The sequence below is a fragment of the Panthera tigris genome, chromosome E1 (genome assembly GCF_018350195.1).
Source record: "Panthera tigris isolate Pti1 chromosome E1, P.tigris_Pti1_mat1.1, whole genome shotgun sequence".
Classification (NCBI taxonomy): Eukaryota; Metazoa; Chordata; class Mammalia; order Carnivora; family Felidae; genus Panthera; species Panthera tigris.
This window is the reverse complement of record NC_056673.1, coordinates 34,786,263-34,802,362: the sequence shown is the minus strand read 5'-3', so window position 1 is coordinate 34,802,362 and position 16,100 is coordinate 34,786,263. Positions and strand designations below refer to the sequence as shown.

General features: G+C 59.5%; 1 protein-coding gene across 10 annotated transcripts in view; it reads left to right on the top strand.

Annotated features, from left to right (window-relative positions):
* The window catches only part of CACNA1G (calcium voltage-gated channel subunit alpha1 G), a 61,464-nt gene extending 45,861 nt beyond the window's left edge, over positions 1-15,603 (top strand). For 6 of the 10 annotated variants that reach the window (XM_042966380.1, XM_042966379.1, XM_042966377.1 and 3 more), the window contains 10 exons: positions 4,925-5,076; positions 5,808-5,917; positions 6,655-6,788; positions 7,071-7,141; positions 7,269-7,347; positions 7,442-7,563; positions 7,773-8,111; positions 12,703-12,880; positions 13,181-13,350; positions 14,531-15,603. In XM_042966380.1, coding sequence (XP_042822314.1) covers positions 4,925-5,076; positions 5,808-5,917; positions 6,655-6,788; positions 7,071-7,141; positions 7,269-7,347; positions 7,442-7,563; positions 7,773-8,111; positions 12,703-12,880; positions 13,181-13,350; positions 14,531-15,265 — 2,090 coding nt within the window. In that variant the 3' untranslated portion in view covers positions 15,266-15,603. Of the gene's footprint in view, positions 1-4,924; positions 5,077-5,807; positions 5,918-6,654; positions 6,789-7,070; positions 7,142-7,268; positions 7,348-7,441; positions 7,564-7,772; positions 8,112-8,742; positions 8,887-10,839; positions 10,975-12,702; positions 12,881-13,180; positions 13,351-14,530 lie in introns of all 10 variants that reach the window. The other 4 variants (XM_042966371.1, XM_042966370.1, XM_042966375.1 and 1 more) reach the window with 3 other exon arrangements.
* Positions 15,604-16,100: the final 497 nt, after the last annotated feature.

The following is a 16,100-nucleotide window of genomic DNA, read 5'->3' as shown; positions in this document are numbered from 1 at the left end:
TCATGCGTGCTGGGATGTCCTCTTTGCTTCCCCCCCCTCCGTGGCTCATTGATTCCATCCTCTTGGGGCGAGGGAGTGAGGGTCCCCGGGGCGCCGCCGGGCTCTGCGTCATCCTATAGGCCTGTGCTACACCGGCCGGGGGCTGAGGGCCTTGCACGCCCCTTCCTCTGACCCCTCGTGGCGGACCCTCCTTCTCCCGCAAGGCTTCCAAGGGCCGAGTCGCCCAGCCCCCTGCTGCCCGGTCCCGCTCCCGCTCCTCCTCCCTGTCACACCGTTCGATTATTAGAGCTGCAAATCTCGCCCGTCTCCTTTTGTCTGAAGGGAAGACTTTGATCCAAGCAAAGCAGGATGAGAGGAGCAGAGAGGGAAAGGATTTGTTTTAAAAATGTAACGATGAATAATTGAACAGACTCATTAAGAGTCAAGTAATCGCGGTGGCCACGTCATCCCTACGAACAGCAGGATGGGGAATCTGAGGCCCGAGTTGGCCACAAGCTTCTCGCCCCTAAAAGCCAAAGATTTGGGAGTGAATTGGGTCTTTGTCTTTGAGAGCCGTGCCCCCCCCCCCACCTGCCCCCGCCGGGATGGCTTTGGTCCTGCTCGCCCTCCCCTGGTCCTCTGGCCGCTGCCTCCCCCAACACGGGCCCTCGACAGAGGGTCAGAGGCTCGGAGACCCTGTGACAGGCCGCGGGGCCTTGTCACACCCTCTGATGTCTTCCCCAGGTGGTTCCCAACCTGTTCGTCCTCAAGGGCACCCCTCATCACGTCCTCCAGCAGATCCCACATTTTAAGAGACTGTCTTTGAAGTTACAAGCACCTTCAGTAATGACTTTTTTTCGCTGTTTTTACTAATCAGAGGCACATCTAATTGCTAACCAGAGCTTCTGAGCTGCAGAGGGTTTCACACTCAACGGTAGCAAAGAAAGACCATTTTGCCATCAAATTAGTCCATGGGGCCTTAACACAGGCCTATGTATGATTTCTTTTACGCTTTTAGAAATATTGAAAAGAACGTTAAGGACCCCCATGTGGCTGCCTTCTCAGGCTGCAGAGGACTTGAGACTTCAGGCTGGGAACCGCTGGGCTGGGACTTTCTCCACTATTCTGTGCTCCCCCAGAAGCCAGACCCCGGCAGACGCTGCCCTCTGGGTGCTGGGCTACCTGATCTGTGGGGGCTCAGGGACCCCCTGAGCTTTGTTTTGGGAGGCCATCCTTGAGGGTTGATGTCTCCTGTCCCCATGATGCCAAGCTATGGTATTTGTCATTGAGAGACCCTCTGTCTGGGCGCTCAGGAGGCTCTTGCCAATTCGTAACTATTTGCCTGGGTCCCATGTCTCTGTGTCAGGCTGTACTGCGAATTCCTGATGTGTTAGGGGTGAGGGAGGGCGGGAGGAAGTACCCTACAGGTTTTCCCTTACGGGGTCACCTGGCCTGCAGGCCGAAGTGTCCACACATACACATTTACCCCAACACTGTCCTGGCCTGGGGCTGGCCCACAGAGTCTTCTCCACCAGGAATTAACACGCTCAGACCCTCTTGGGCCCAGAGCTCCTCCCAACACACCCATTTGATGCCTGATACCTTTGTTACCTTCATGCTGCACCCCCATTCCAGTCACATTCCGCCATGTACCCGTTGGCACCTACAGGCATATACCCTGATGACAATAGCGTGTCTTACCTTTCCAGCTGGTAATGAAGACTCAGAGACCCTTAATAGGGGCTCAGATCACCCCCCATCCCTCTTTCCCAAACCTGGTGTTCTGTGTGGTCGCTGGTAGAGCTTTTCAAACTTCCGTGCGTGTAAGAATCACCTGGAGAACGTACTAAAACACAGATGCTTGAGCACTGCCCTAGAAATTCTCATGGAGTGGTCTGGGGCAGGACCTGAACGTCCGCATTTTCAATCAGTTGCCAGGGGACGGTGCTTGGTCTAGCCAACTGTGTGATGCCCCTAGTCTGGGGCAGCTGGAATCAAACCCCCATGCACCACACCTCCCGGCCAGCGCCACTCTCGCTCTGTGCTGCTCCCAGACCCCAGGGAAAGGCAGAAGGGAAGCGTCCTCGATCATCAGGGGAATGGGCCTGACCGGGCACCTGGGTCCAGCCCAGCTTCCAGGCGAAGGGAGGGACTGGGGCCACCGGCTGATCAGGTGACCGCTCCCCTCAGCCACCTGTGGCACCTGTGTCCACTCACCCTCTCTCCTTCCGCTGGGACCCAGTGATCAGGCCTGGCCACAGCAGCTGAAGGTGTGGCCTCTGCCCTAGGGGGCCTGTGTCCCTGGGAGGAACCCCTGCCTTCCGCCTACTCCCCGTCACTCTTCCTTGCAAACCCTCTGCCCTGGCTGTGCCTCGGGCTCTACTAACTACCTGCGCCTGCTGCCCTCACTCACAGCCGTGCTGTCCCTGCTCCTCTCCTGGCTCTTGCCCTCGGCTGGGGGCTGGGCAGTCCTGGAGGTGCCCTCCTCCTACTGCCCAGCTCTGCCATTTTCTCCGCCTAAGGCAGCTCGTACTGGTGGGGGGCAGGGAGAGGGGCTATGGCCGGAGCTCTTGGAGCACCAGACCTGCCCAGGGCTCTTCCAGGAGGTCTCTACTTCTCTGAGCTCAGGCAGGGGGTGGTATCATCCAAAGCCTAACAGCGAGAGCCTTCGGGCAAACTCTGCGAGGTCTAAACCCACCAGGCAGCTGGCGAGGGATTGGGGCTGGGAGTTCGGATCCTGGCTCCGTCACGGCCTCACCATGTGTGGACAACCCACTTGTGCCGGACCTCATTCTCTCCCTCTGTAAAACAAAGAGTTTGACCAAGGACATGCTGATCAGATTGGCCCTGGGACTCTTTGGACCTGTGCTCTGAAGGGGGATTTCTGGCAGCCTCGGCATCTGCTGGTCTGGGGTTGGGACTGGGGCTCGAGCCGCAGACCTCAAGGGCCTGGCACCTGTCGCTACGAGCAGATGCCCGGCCTCAGCCTTGTCCCCACCTTTCCTATGGGCTGCGGGGAGGAGGGTCCCAAGCTAGTCCCAGCCCACCTGCCCTCAGACAGCCAGAGCAAGGCCAGAAGGCAGAGGTGGTGACAGCAGCCCCCTTCAGTTTGGGGCTGCTACCTAGTCAGGCTAGGGGGACAGGGGAGAGGGAGACTCTCCCCATCTCTCCTCTGCATTATCTTAGCTAATAATGGGGCTAATAAGGAGCTGCTTTTTCTAACCTAATTGTATTCAAACATTTTAGTTAATTCTCCATTCATATTTTAGCATAATGGGATCGGGTGCTCTCGGCACTTATGGAGATTAATGCAGAGACAGTGTTCCAGCTGCTAAGGCAACGCAGGGCGATTAGCGCCCTCTGGTTCTTGTGGGTACTGAAGGAAGGAAGACGCCCGGCTCGCCGGGTCCACCCTCCACAATCGCAGTGTGGATGACCCGTGGCCTCATGTTGTCCCTTGTCCTGAGCTTCTCCACCCCCACCCCGTCCTGGGGATCAGGAGGGCCACCTGAGCTAACAAAGCCACAGTTGGCCGGCCCATCTCCGAAAACGAGATGATGGCATAACCCACGCTGTGGTGTGCCAGAACATTCGGGACTTCCGGCCTCTTGGTTATCCACACATCGAGGCCGATGCTGGAGAGTGGCGTCAGGCGAGGCCGAACGTGCAGCTCTTGGGCACTCTTCTTCCTTCGGCCTTGGGTGGGAGGCCACCCCCTGGCCACCCCCCAGGCCACCCCCTGACTCAGTTTCCCTCTCTGTGAAATAGTCCTCTGCATGGGGAAGGACACTTATAACTGAGCTGGCCCGGACCCAAAGCTTCCTGCTGCCCCTGAGCCAGCCACCCCTGGCACCGGCCTCAGAGGCTGCAGCCCTCGCTGGCTGGCTTCTGCCCTAGACGTTCTGAGGGGGAAGGGCTGTCTGGGACCTGAGGCTGCCCCAAGCCTCCCCACGGGGAGCCTCTTCTTTCTCTGTGGCTGCCTGGGAGACCGATCTGTCAACCGCCTCCAGATGACATCTATCCCCAACTTGGCCTGGCCTTTCCTCAGCACCTGGAGGAGGGGGCCCCCTGCCATCTTCTGCCCCCAGATTCATTCCGCCTGCTTAGCAGGCCAACCTTCTGGCACCATGATTTTATAACTAAGTGGTTCGCTAATTACAAGAGAAATATGCCTCTGACAGATCTCAGACAGTGCTTCCAGCCCAGCCTGGAGCCTGATGCTAGCCTGCCACTCGAGAGCAGGGCATTGCCTCGTTAGAAACTGGGTGAGTCCTTCAGGTGGAGCCCTCCCACGTGAGTCTGGGGGAAGAGCAGAGCCCCGTGGCCTCCCTCTGCCCCGCACCCCCCGTGAGGGCACCGGAGGCCCAGGCCCCTGCCCCTCTGGAGGCCCTCAGGGCGGGTCAGCGCGGCCGGCCAAGAGGATGTCCAATTTCCAATCTCCGGTGTTATCTCCAAATCCCAGCTCTGTGTAATCTGCTCTGCTCCCCCTCGGGGGGCTGAGCTTGAGAGCAAGGGCCTTTGCCTCTCTGCTGATGGAGCTTCCTCTGAGCCTGATAAGACCGGTTGTGTTTCGTCTTACCGATCTGGCCTTGCTACGGAACGCCAAGTCAAGGGCGTTGCGAGGGGCCGGCGGATTTGGGAGGCTGCCTTGGGGAGGGGGCTCACCTGGTGTCTAATGTGGGCGGGGAGCTCTGCATGTCCTGACCCCTTCTGCACCCAACTGTGGCCAGTAGAACAGACGCTTGGAGGGCAGACGCGAGAGAGCTCCCCCCCGCCCCCGCCCCGAGGAAGGCGGTGTGTGGAGGGCGAGGATGCGGATGATACTGGAATGTTTCAGCTCTGGCATTAGAGGCTGGCGGCTGTGAGGGACTTGGGTGGAGGGGGCGCAGCGAGCAGGGGCCCGACGGCTGCTCTGCTCTCCCCCCCCCACCCCCCGCCCCACCAGAGGCCCAGTGCAAACCCTACTATTCAGACTACTCTCGCTTCCGGCTCCTCGTTCACCACTTGTGCACCAGCCATTATCTGGATCTCTTCATCACGGGTGTCATCGGGCTGAATGTGGTCACCATGGCCATGGAGCACTACCAGCAGCCCCAGGTAGGAGTGAGTCCTGCCTCCAGCCGTGGGACTGCAGGCTGAGGCTACCCCAGCCCGTGCCAGGGGACCTTGGGCAAGTGCTGGGCGCCCTCTTGTACACCTTGCAGTGGCCCCTGGAAGTGGGTATCGTCTTGGTTTCACAGATGAGGACACTGAGGCTCAGAGAGGTTAGTCGACTACACCAAGGTCACGCAGCTGGGAAGTAGAGGACCTGATTTCTTTCCCCGGCAAAATATTTATTGAGTGCCTGCCACGTGCTTCCTTCTTTACCCTTTGAGGGTAAAGAAGACAGACCAGTGAAGGCCAGTGTCTGCCCTTCTGGAGTTTAGATTCTGGATTCTGGTGAATGTCCAGCTCTAAACTCACCAATGATCCTGCCACTCCTCGAATCAGCCACCGTCAGCTGTCCTCCAGGCCTCAGTTTCCCCATCTGTAAAATGGGGATGTCGAATTAGTAATGCACCAGGCCCTTTCCGGGTTCTAGCCTTCTGTGGCCTCCAGCTCGTTCTCATGTGGTCTCTTCACCATCCCTCAAGGAGAGAGATCCTTTAGCTCAAAGTTTGCCTGATGCATGTGAATGAGGACCCTCTTCTGTCCCGGTGTGGTGGCCAGCGGCCCCCTCAGACTCACCTGTCTCCCAGATCCTGGAGTGTGATGGAGGGGGAGGGGCAGGCACCACCCCTGGGCCTTAGGAGACCCTGCATAGACACCCCCCCACCCATCCCTGCCAGATCCTGGACGAGGCCCTGAAGATCTGCAACTACATCTTCACCATCATCTTTGTGTTAGAGTCGGTCTTCAAACTCGTGGCCTTTGGCTTCCGTCGGTTCTTCCAGGACAGGTAACAGAGAGGGGTGGGGGGGTGGGGGTGGGGGGGAGTGGGGAAAGGGCATGTCTCCCAGGGAAATGCCTGAAAACCTTTCTGGACTCCTGAGGTTCAGCCTCCACGCTAGGACCCACCCAGGGCTGATGGCGAGGGGGAAGGGGGGGCCGTCCAGAGCCTGGGAGATGGGAGGGAAGGGAAGGAATTTGACAAGACAGGGCCTGGGGGCCATTGGCAGCTGGAAGTCCATGTGGCCCAAACTGGGGCTTAAGAGCACAGAGCCTGGAGCCAGACTGCCTGGACCGGATTCGGATCCTGGCTCTCCCACTTAGAAGCTGGTGACTTGGGGTAAGTGACTTAACTTCTCTGTGTCTCAATTTCTTCATCTGTAAAATGAGCGATAATAACACTGTCCGTATCACAGAGCTATGAAGATTAAGAGTTTTTTTTGTAAAGCCCTTAAAACAGTGCTTGGCACCTAGTAAACAGCATATAAGTGCCAAATTAAAAAAAAAAAAAAAAAGAATGAATACACATGGAAAGTAGAGGTCCTCGAGCTAAAGTCTTGGCCCCACCGGTGCCACCGACGGGCTGTGTGACCAGGGTCAAGCCATGGCTTCTCTGCAGGATGGGGAGGCGGGACTGGCTGACCTCCACCCTCCTTTCTGCAGTCACTTGTGTTACTTTGACTGCCCCCTCCTCCGCGGTGCCCCCGGCTCCTTCCCACTCAAGGAGCTGTGTCCTGGGCTTTCCAGGTGGAACCAGCTGGATCTGGCCATCGTGCTGCTGTCCATCATGGGCATCACGCTGGAGGAGATCGAGGTCAATGCCTCGCTGCCCATCAACCCCACCATCATCCGCATCATGAGGGTGCTACGCATTGCCCGAGGTCGGTGCCCGCCTTCTTGCCCGTCTCGCGCCTACCCAGGGGGAGATAGCAGGGGTCGGCTCTGTGGCCGGCCAGGGACTTTGTACGTGTGTGTGTGTGTTCCCATGGGTCTCTCTCCCAGCCTTTGACAAAGGGGAGGGCCGGGGGGGCTGGGCCGAGGTAGGGCCCTGGCGGCCTGGCTGGCCATCCCACCAACCCCAGCCCCCACCGTGGCCCTGGCTCCACCAGCTGTGTGGCCTGGGACCCAGCGGGGCCCGCTCACAACTTTGTCCTGTTCTGCAGTGCTGAAGCTGCTGAAGATGGCCGTGGGCATGCGGGCACTGCTGGATACGGTCATGCAGGCCCTGCCCCAGGTAGCTGGAGGTGGGGGTGGGTGGGAGGGGTCCCCTCGGGGCGAAGGGGGTGCTTTCCAAAGGGAGCTCAGGGAAGCTGGCTGGGAGATCCAGTGGCACCTCTCCCATTTCTTTTCCTCTTTTCCAGGTGGGGAACCTGGGACTTCTCTTCATGTTGTTGTTTTTCATCTTTGCAGCTCTGGGTGTGGAGCTCTTTGGAGACCTGGGTGAGTCGGGGTGGGGAGGGCAGAGGAGTCAGGGCTGGAGGCCCCGGGGCTGCTGCACTAACTCAGGCCTCTCTCTCCTTCCCTCCTCCTCCAGAGTGTGACGAGACGCACCCCTGCGAGGGCCTGGGCCGGCATGCCACTTTTCGGAACTTTGGCATGGCCTTCCTGACCCTCTTCCGAGTCTCCACAGGTGACAATTGGAATGGCATTATGAAGGTGAGGGCGCACCACAGCCGTGTCCCCTCCCCGCCAAGCCCCCGGCTGGCCCTGGCCCCAGAGACACGGTCCCACACCTGGAGCCCAGATTCCCCGGCAGGATGAATCCTTGACCCCGAATGAAAGCATGTGACCTTCTGTCCGTCAGGCGGAAACATTCCGGGACTCCCTCTCCCCAGGACAGTGTGTAATGCTTTCTCTGCCCCCAGGACACCCTCCGGGACTGTGACCAGGAGTCCACCTGCTACAACACGGTCATCTCCCCCATCTACTTCGTGTCCTTTGTGCTGACGGCCCAGTTCGTGCTGGTCAACGTGGTGATCGCCGTGCTGATGAAGCACCTGGAGGAAAGCAACAAGGAGGCCAAGGAGGAGGCCGAGCTGGAGGCCGAGCTGGAGTTGGAGATGAAGACGCTTAGCCCGCAGCCCCGCTCGCCTCTGGGCAGCCCCTTCCTCTGGCCCGGGGTGGAGGGCCCCGACAGCCCCAAGCCCGGTGCTGCAGCCCACGCCGCCGGCGCGGCCTCGCGCTTCTCCTTGGAGCACCCCACGGTGAGCCAGCAGCCACCCCTGCTGAGAGGGGTGTGGGGTGGGTCCGGGTGGGTGGTGCGCAGGGAGCGGGCAGGCAGCGTGGCAGACCCCGGGGCCCCGCCTGTGTCCTTTTGCCCCTCCTGCTTGGATGCTGAGGGATGAGCGGTCCCTCGCCCGCCCCCAGACGGTCTGCGTGCGCTCGCAGCCTAGGGGCCACCCCGGCAAGCCCCCGGCACACCCTGTGCCTCCGGCCCAGCCGGCCTCCCCTTCTCGGCTCTTAGGTTCAAGGCTAAGTTTTCTGTTTCCTTCCTGTTTCTTTCTTACCCTTGCCCGATTACCAACCTCTTTCCTTCCCACCCTTCCACCTGCCCAATTCCACCTCTCCATCCTTTCCCTATCTTTGCTCCCCTTCTCCCTCTTTCCTCCTGAGCTCTTCTCCTCTCCGGCTCCCCTTCTCCTTCCTCCCTCACCTCTCTTCCCTACATCCCCTCCCCTCCCCCTTCTCCTGTCTGTCTGTTGCTGGTGTGTGTGTGTGTGTGTGTGTTACCTCTTCCTCCTTTTCCCTCCGTGTCTTTTGTCAATCCCCTGCCACGACACTTCCCATTGTTGCCCCTCTGATCCCCGCTCCCCTCATGGGCTGGTCCCCCCCCAGGACAGACAGCTGTTTGACACCATATCCCTGCTGATCCAGGGCTCCCTGGAGGGGGAGCTGAAGCTGATGGAAGAGCTGGCGGGCCCTGGGGGCCAGCCCTCTGCCTTGCCTCCCGCCCGCAGCCTGGGCGGCTCCGACCCGCAGGTTACCGTGCCCCTGTGCCGTGCCGGGCTGTGCCATGCTGTGCTGTGCTTCTGGGGAGGCGGGGTGTTTCCTGCCCACTGGGTATCTGGAGAAAGAGCAGCCTCGGGGCCTCAGTTGAGCTTTGGGCTCGGCGGGAGGCAGCCAGGGGTTCGTACAAGTTGAGATCAACCCCTGGAATACATATTTGGAAGGTAGGGATGGTAAGGACCGCACCTCTAGGAGTGAAGGATGGCTAGAGGAGGGGCTTGCGGAGGGCATTTGTCAGAAGGAACCTGGACCAAAAGGAGAAGAGAAGAGGGCAGGGCAGAAGACAAGCTGGGAGTGGGACCTTAGTGGGTGGAGGAAGCGAGGTACCAAACCCAGGGGAGAAGGGCTTTGGGGGGTACTGCAGGTGGCCAGGGGACCCTTTGAGGGATATATCTTAGGCCACAGTCTGCTTCTTTCCTGTGTCCAGCACCTACCCCCAAAGCCTCTGTTCGGTGGCGTTCTGAGCCACGGAGCCCACTAGACACGATGAGTGCCCTCAGTAGACAGTGGTTTCTGACCTGGCCCTGAGAGGGCCTGGAAGGTTCCAGCTGTGAGTGGATTCTGGGGACCTCGCTGTGAAATAAAACTGGGCGTCCCGCCTCAGCCCAGCCCCTTTCCACAGCTCATGCATGGTTTTCTCCCCCAGTCCCATCTAAACGTGGCTTTCCTGCTCTCTGGGGCTCTCCCACCCACCTCTTCCCCACCTTTTGACCTGTCTGGTTGCCCCTGACCCCCTCCACTTGGCAGAGCACCCTGCCGTCCCTCCTAGGTCCGGGGTCAGGTGCTGCAGGGAAGACCTCAGTAGACCTGGAGTGGAGGCAAAGAGACGGGGGTCAGCAGGAGATAGAAAAGCCTAGAGTTCCACAGGCCCTGTTGGGTGGAGGGGAAGGAAGGCAGGCTCCCAGTACCTGGGACACCTGTAGCCTGACTCCAATGAACAGTGACCCTCACATAGAGAAAGGACCCTGCCTCTAGGGGTCCGCCCTTGGGATTCAGTCTCAGATAGGCTATAGGCACTTCAACATGGCAATGACCTAGAATGATCAGTGAGAGAGCACATCCCTTCCCAAGGCCTCTCATCCTGAAGGAGGCTCATGGGGCAAAGGAACAGGGAAAGAAGAGGACGCAATGGGGTGATCAGGTGGTTGGTTCATCTGGGAGGGATGGCTCTCCCCTCCCCCAGGCACTGAAATCCCCCTGCAGATCCCTGGTGAGCCAGCCAGTTTGTGTGGCGGCAGGAGGAGAGCATCTCCCAGAACCCAAGCTAAAGAGGGCGGGCAAGCTGCCGGCAGGCGGAGGAGGGCCCAGGAGGGGAGAAGCCAAAATCTGGGGGCAGGCCAAGTCCTGCCAGGCTTTTGGAAGCAGAGAGAATAGGCAGAAAACAGTCATCAGATTGGCGGCTTTGTCCCCAGCGCCCCCCACGCGGCTCTGTCTGTGCCGAGAGCAGAGAGAGGCGCTTTGCTGGCCTTTCTTCATTTTTTTTTTTTTTCTGGTATCATCTTTATGAGAGTCGAAAGCCTTCCCTGCTCCCCGCTTCCTCTCTTGGTGGTGGTGGTGTGGGAGGGGGCTGTTCAGGTTCCTGGGGTATCTTTAGAATAAGTTTCTGCTTCTCCTGCTTTGTCGGTGTTCGCTCTGGCTCTGGCTCTTTGGTGCCTGCCGCAGCCTCTGATCCGAGGTGGGGGGGGGGGTGTTTCAAAGTGGGGTGGGGGAGGCACTGTCAGTTTACTCGGGAGAGGGGTGGGGAGAGAGAAGAGAGGCCTTCCCCTCCCCCGGGGTTTGTGGAAAGGGGGAAAGGGGGGGGCCTGTGTGTGTGCACGCGCGCGCGTGTGTGTATGTGTGTGTGTGTGTGCGTGTGTGCACGCATGCACGCGCGAGCAGGTGCTCTGTCCTGGTCTCTAATGCCTGATCATCTCTCTCCCTGTCTAGATCCCTCTAGCTGAGAGGGAGGCTCTGTCTCTGACGTCAGAGATTGTGTCTGAACTGTCCTGCTCTCTAGCTCTGACGGATGACTCTTTGCCTGATGACACTCACACACTCTTACTTAGTGCCCTGGAGAGCAATGTACTTACACACGCTCCTCACTGCTCCCCCAGCCTCCCCAGGGGCTGGGCTGGCTGCAGGGCTCCAGATCCCTCCCTCCTCTCTCTTGGCCACCGGAGGCATCAACCGGCAGGCACTTAGTGCTCCAGGCTTTGATGGGTCTTTCCGGGTCCCCACTGTGGACCAAGAAATGAGATGAGATTAAATTGGGGCCTCAAGGGTCCAGGGGCGCAGTTGTGAAAGAGTTAATCCCAACACCCAGGAGTAGTAACACGGCCCTCCGAAACAGAGGTCAGCATCAGGCAGCTGACCAAAGGGCCCCCCTCGATGTAGACCCAGTCTCTGTGTTTGGAGCCTGTGCAAGCCAGCCCTTCCCCTCCCCGCCCCCCTCCTTCTCGCCTACCTGCAACATGAGCCATTTCCCTCCACGTAGTGGCTGAGAGCCTCATACCTCTCTGCTGCTACCACCATGCCCTTCTGTACCTGGGGGGGCTGTCTCTGTCTCCTCCGTCACTGTCACTGTGTGTCCCCGTGTTGGGGGGGGTGTTCTTTGTGTTTGGACAGCTTCTCTACCCTTGCCCAGCTCCCTTTCCCCTTCAGACTGTGAGCAGCCCCCTCCTCCCTGCCTGCCCCCTCCTCTGGGCACTTAAGAAGAGACAGGGGCCCCTTCCCCACAGCAGGGCTTGGCTGCAACAGGGTCTTGACCACAGGCTGGGGGTCCCTAGGGGTCTTGGGGTAGCTGGCAGAAGTGGAGCCTGAAGCCGAGAGGGGAAGCAAAGGATCCAGACTTTTCCAACCGTCCCTCCTGGGGTGCTTAGCTGGCGGGGCCTGCGTGGAGACAGGAACCCTCCCGCCTCTCTGAGAATTAGGAATGGAAGGTACAAGGGACCCTAAGGAGGAAAGGGGTCCCAGGGAGATGGAGAAATCTTCTGGGAGCACACCTTGGCTCCCTCCAGCTGGGGTCAAAGGCAGATTACTGCTTTTCTTTGAAACCAATTTAAAAAGCCCACTCCCACCCCCATTCTGTCCAGTAAGGGAGGACCTGAAGCCGTGATACTCAGACCTTGCCCCCCACCTCCCATTTGCCCCCTACCAGAGTCACTGAGTAATTAAAAGGTGCAGGGCCACAGGTGGGTGAGCCAGCTGACACTCTCTAGTGTTCACCTGTCATCGAACCCACATTAGCCCAGCTCCTGCCCCATGCTGGGTCGTGGGGTTGCCTTAGAGAACTGGATGGTGAACAGCCTCTGCTCTGTAGGCAGTCCTCGCTCACTGGACAGGTCCTCCCATTCCCCACCCCCACCCCCACAACCCCAGCACTGGGATAGGGGGTGCTTTTAGCTTTTCAGCCTCCACTGTCCTGCTCCAGGGCCTCTTACGGAGGCCCTGAGAACCATCTCTTGAACCACCTGCCGGGCTGGACCTGGGGGCTGCTCTCTGGTTTCTGGACGCCTTCTCCCCCCTCCACCATCCCCACCAGGAGGCTCTGAGATGATGCAGTATTGGATAGTTTTCTGCTTCCTTGCTGTGCTGGAGGGCTCACCCATGTGTCTGCCCCCTTTCCCCCCACCCACTAACTCATCCCATTACCGCCCGGGAGGGTGGGAGGGAGGGGGCCAGAGGGTGGGGGGAGGGGGCCAGAGCCTGGGGGCGCTTCTGCTTGCTGTTGTCCAGCTCTGCCTCAGTTAGCCAGTCCGGATATCCGGGTGCCCCTCTTTTTCCCACCTCCCTCCCCTGTTCCTTTTGCAGATGGAGCCCCACCCTGAGGAGGTTCCCCTCGCCCTGGGACCAGACCTGCTGACCGTGCGGAAGTCTGGAGTCAGCCGGACGCACTCTCTGCCCAATGACAGCTACATGTGCCGGGACAGGAGCACCGCCGAGGGGTCCCTAGGACGCAGAAGCTGGGGGCTCCCCAAAGCTCAGTCAGGTACCAGGGCTCAGGCAGGGCTGCTCGGCTCGCACAGGGAGACCCCATCCTTGCCTAAGCCCACTCCTGACCTGGGTGGGAGGGGCACCGAGGCAGCAAAAGAGGTCTCTCCGAACTCCAAGGGCTCCCCCCTCCGCCCCCCGCCAGCCCGTGGAGAGTGGTTTTCAATCCGGGGCGAGGGGTCTGCGGTGAGGGGAGAGGCCCCGATGGGGGAGGGAGAGTGGAAAAGAGGGACTGGGGTAAGAGCCAGGCCACTGACCTGCCAGCTCCTTCCTCTTCTCCTCCCCTCTCTGCCCACAGGCTCTGTCTTGTCAGTCCACTCCCAGCCAGCAGACACCAGCTACATCCTGCAGCTTCCCAAAGAGACACCCCACCTGCTCCAGCCCCACAGCGCCCCCACCTGGGGCACCATCCCCAAACTGCCCCCACCGGGCCGCTCCCCTTTGGCTCAGAGGCCACTCAGGCGCCAGGTAAGCAGGTGTGGAGAGGTGGGCCAGGGCCCCCGGGGCCGGCCTCTCCGCTGGGAATCCTGGGCTGTTGGTGACAACCAGGTGGCCACTTTTCATTCTTCCAACAAATGTTTATTGTGTGCTGACCGCGGTCCAGAGGCAGTTCTAGGTGCCGGGGGCACGGTGCCTGGCAAAGCAGAAGTGGTCTGTGCCCTTCTGGCATTTGCACCCTGCTCCTTTCTTCCACTGAGGAGGGCTGGAGACCGGAGCGGGCCACGGGGGCTTAGGGACACTGGTCGACTTGGTGGGAGAGCCCAGGTCTCTGGACTCCCTCTCCCTGGCCCAGAGTTGCCTTCCAATGATTCTCTGTACTTCTAGACTTAGCCACGGGACACAGGGCATGTTTTGGGTATCTCCACCTTTGGCCAAGCCCACGGCCCCCCCTTCCCAGGGCACAGGGCCGAGGCTTATGTAGCCAGGTGAGGCTTGTCTGACCCCACTGTGACAAGGCCACAGCCCACGCCCAGGGTGCCCTCGTGTGTAATCCTGGCCACACGAGAATCTGCTCAATGCCACACACTTGAAACAGGCACGGTCGCCACCCATTTTACAGAGTTTCACCGAGCAGCTTCTGTGTGCCAGGCACTGGGGACACAGCCCCTGCTCTCTGGAGCTCCCAGTCTGGCGTCAGAGACATAAATGCCATCAGACCATTGCAGCAATGGCTCACAGCTGCTGGGACGCTCACGTGTGCGGTGCAGCAGGGAGCAGAGAGGAGGAATGGGTTAGTTGTAACGTGGGGATACAGATTGTCAGGCACCGTGTCACAAGAGGACCTGAGCCCATCAAGTTGAGGGGTGCCTGTCATTCGAGAAGGGCATTCAAGGCCAAAGGAATAGCCTGTGCGAAGGCCGGGAAGAGTGAAGGAGCCAGCTGTGCACTAGAGCCGGCCCAGTGCGCTCTGGTGTCCCGAGGGCGGGGAGCTTCAGAGAACGATTCCTGCAGGCGTGGGGGAGGGGTGGGGGAGCAGGCATGGTGGCCCCCTTCTCCCAACAAGAGCAAACGCTGATACTCCTGCTTAGGGTGGGCCCGCGGGGGGAGGCGGGGGCTATCCGGCTTGGGGGTGGGGGTGGGGGGAGGTGGGAACAGTCCATGGGGGAGCGGAAGCCCCTAGGCTGAGCTGTCCTCCCACCTCGCGCAGGCAGCAATAAGGACTGATTCCCTGGACGTTCAGGGCCTGGGCAGCCGGGAAGACCTGATGTCCGAGGGGAGTGGGCCCTCCCCGCCTCTGGCCCGGGCCTCCTCCTTCTGGGGCCACTTGGGCACCCAGGTGCAGCCGCAACCCCGCCGCCAGAGCCAGACCTCGAAGCACATGCCCCCGCCAGCCCCCTGCCCAGGCTCCGACCCCAGCTGGAGCAAGGGCCCGCCAGAGACCAGGAGCAGCTTGGAGCTGGACACGGAACTGAGCTGGGTTTCAGGAGACCCCCTGACCGTGGGCAGCCAGGAGGAGCCCCCGTCGCCACGGGACCTGAAGAAGTGCTACAGTGTGGAGGCCCAGAGCGGCCGGCGCAGGCCCTCGTCCTGGCTGGATGAACAGAGGAGGCACTCCATTGCGGTCAGCTGCCTGGACAGCGTCTCCCAACCCAGCCTGGGCCCCGACCCCTCTAGCCTTGGGGGCCAGCCTCTCGGGGGGCCCGGAAGCCGGCCCAAGAAAAAACTCAGCCCGCCTAGTATCTCCATAGACCCCCCAGAGAGTCAGGGCCCTCGGCCCCCACTGAGCCCTGGCGTCTGCCTCCGGCGGAGGGCTCCGTCCAGCGACTCCAAGGATCCCTCGGCCTCCGGCCCCCTTGACAGCATGGCTGCCTCGCCCCCCCCAAAGAAAGACGTGCTGAGTCTCTCCGGTTTAGCCTCCGACCCAGCAGACCTGGACCCCTGAGTCCTGCCCTACTCCCCCATTCACCTTTCTCCACCGGGTGCCAAATCCTAGCTCCTCCTCCTGGGCTATGTTCCTGAAAAACCTTCCATACGGACTCCAAGGAGGAGCTCCTCCCCGCCTCAGTGGCGCTGGGAACCGGCGAGCAGAATTTCCAGAGCGTTGAAAGCAGCAGCCCTGGTCACCCTGGCTCCGGGCAGAGAGAGAGGAGAGACACAGAGACAGAGAGAGAGAGAGAGAGAGAGGCCCAGTGCAGCTGAGGTTCCCAACACCAGGAGCTACTGGGAGAAAGCAATACGTTTGTGCAGAATCTCTATGTATATTCTATTTTATTAAATTAATTGAATCTAGTATATGCGGGATGTACGACATTTTGTGACTGAAGAGACTTGTTTCCTTGTACTTTTATGTGTCTCAGAATATTTTTGAGGCGAAGGCGTCTGTCTCTTGGCTATTTTAACCTAAAATAACCAGTCTAGTTATATCCCCTCTTCTTGCAAAGCACAAGCTGGGACCGAGAGTGCATTTCAGCCCTGACGGTGGCCCATCTTCAGCGGAGAGCGGGGACCATTTTGGAAACTGTAATGTAACTTATTTTCTCCTTTAACCTCGTCATCATTTTGTGTAGGAAAAAAAAAAAGAAAAAGAGAAAAAGCAAAAAATAAGATTTTACAAATGAAATGGAACCTTTTTATATATACATACATACATATCTATATCTATATCTATAATAAAGTAATTTTCCAAAATAAAAAAGTTAATCACGGTCCAGAGTGAAAGCGAAAGGGACAGAGTTAGGCATTTCCAGGTGGCACTGGAGAAAGACCCCCGGAGCTGG